This window comes from Mandrillus leucophaeus, unplaced genomic scaffold (genome assembly GCF_000951045.1).
Source record: "Mandrillus leucophaeus isolate KB7577 unplaced genomic scaffold, Mleu.le_1.0 Scaffold30, whole genome shotgun sequence".
NCBI lineage: Eukaryota > Metazoa > Chordata > Mammalia > Primates > Cercopithecidae > Mandrillus > Mandrillus leucophaeus.
In genome coordinates this window covers 440,394-442,080 of record NW_012103143.1, presented here as the reverse complement: position 1 = coordinate 442,080, position 1,687 = coordinate 440,394, and the positions used below count along the sequence as shown (strand labels likewise).

Below are 1,687 nucleotides of genomic sequence, written 5' to 3'. Positions count from 1 at the left end.
AAAGAAAAGGCTGTACCAGCCTCAGGGGGTTACCTCTGAGGAGGGCACAGAATGAGTGATCTTTGTGTTTTTTGTGTCTTTCTGCATTGCTGCAATGCACTAAGAATTCGTGTATTACCTGGCCGATATGTCCAAAAACAAAAACCAAGGGACAGGCAGAACATTCTGCCCAGGGCCACATAGTGTGGTAGAGAAGAACTGGTCCTGAATTCAGACCTCCTGATACCTACTCTGGACTCTTTCCTCTCCTTCCCTGAATCTCCACCACAGTTTCTTTTGTTATGATCACAGCAGCTATCATTTATCTTGAAGTCAGGCACTGTTCTAAGTGGGTCATCACAACACTAAGCAGTACAGACATCCCACATGCATATTTTACAGATGAGAAGACTGAGGCTCCAGAGAGGGGAAGTGCCTGAATTTGTAACCTTTGGTCTAATCCTCCACCTACCCCTTGAAAGAGACAGACATTTGCATCCTGGTCTTTCACACCCAGAAGCCACTCAGGAAATGCAGGTTGGCCCAAGGGAACTAACCTGATACTCCTCCTCGGTAAGGCCCTCAGCCAGGGCATGTTGGCGCAGCTGGTCGGGGTCCTGCGCGCGGAAGAGGCGGCTGAGCAGAGCATAGATGTAAGGGGCCTCGGGGGAGGTCTGAAGCAGCACAGCCAGGCCTCCATACCAGGCAGCACGGGACAGGTGGTGGGCATAGAGGCGCTCTGTGGGTGACAGCAGGCGGAAGGCCTCACGGCAGTCCAGGCTAGACACGCCGATGTCATTGGGCAGGATGTACTGGGTGTCCGCCATGGGCCCTGCTGAGAACCATCACTGTCATCACAGCTGTTGTTTACCCCATATCAATTGCATACCTGGCTCTGAACTCTTATAATCTCATTTAATCCTCCCAAAAGCCCACATGGAAGGGAATATTATTGTACCCATTCACCAGATATGCTAACTGAGGCTCAGAGGTCAGATGACTCACCCAAGGGGTCACAAAATACACTGGTGTACCATATTTGGCCTGTAGTCCCTAAACGTTAAAGATTGATTCTAAGGTCAGACACGGAGGCTCACACCTGTAATCCTAGCACTTTGGGAGGCCGAGGTGGGTGGATCACCTGAGGTCAAGAGTTCAAGACCAGCCTGATCAATGTGGTGAAACCTCCTCTCTACTAAAAATACAAAAATTAGCCAGGTGTGGTGGCGGGCGCCTGTAATCTCAGCTACTGGGAAGGCTGAGGCAGGAGAATCACTTGAACCCAGGAGGCGGAGGCTGCAGTGAGCCTCGTACCATTGCACTCCAGCCTGGGCAACAGAGTGAGACTCCATCTCAAAAAAAAAAAAAAAAATAGATTGACCTAACTACCTAGTATTACAGATGGGGAAACCGAGGCTCAGGCTCAGAGCCTTGCCTAATCCCACAGTGGAGACATCAGCAGCAGAGATCCTCATCTCTAGGCTCCCAGCCCAGGCCCCTCCCTGCTTCCTTGTTCAGTATTCTTTTATTGAGATGGAGTCTCACTTTGTTGCCCAGGCTGAAGTGCAGTGGCATGATCCTGACTCACAGTAACTTCCGCCTCCCGAGTTCAAGTGATTCTCCTGCCTCAGCCTCCAAAGTAGCTGGGACTACAGGCGTGCATCACCACGCCCAGTTAATTTTTTGCATTTTTGGTAGAGACGGGGAG

At 50.7% G+C, this 1,687-nt stretch overlaps 1 protein-coding gene across 3 annotated transcripts in view; it reads right to left on the bottom strand.

The window, feature by feature from the left end:
- The window catches only part of DPP3 (dipeptidyl-peptidase 3), a 50,715-nt gene that overhangs the window by 42,629 nt on the left and 6,399 nt on the right, over positions 1-1,687 (bottom strand). For 2 of the 3 annotated variants that reach the window (XM_011986936.1, XM_011986937.1), the window contains exon 2: positions 537-811. In XM_011986936.1, the coding sequence (XP_011842326.1) occupies positions 537-811 (275 nt within the window). Of the gene's footprint in view, positions 1-536; positions 815-1,687 lie in introns of all 3 variants that reach the window. The other variant, XM_011986935.1, reaches the window with a different exon arrangement.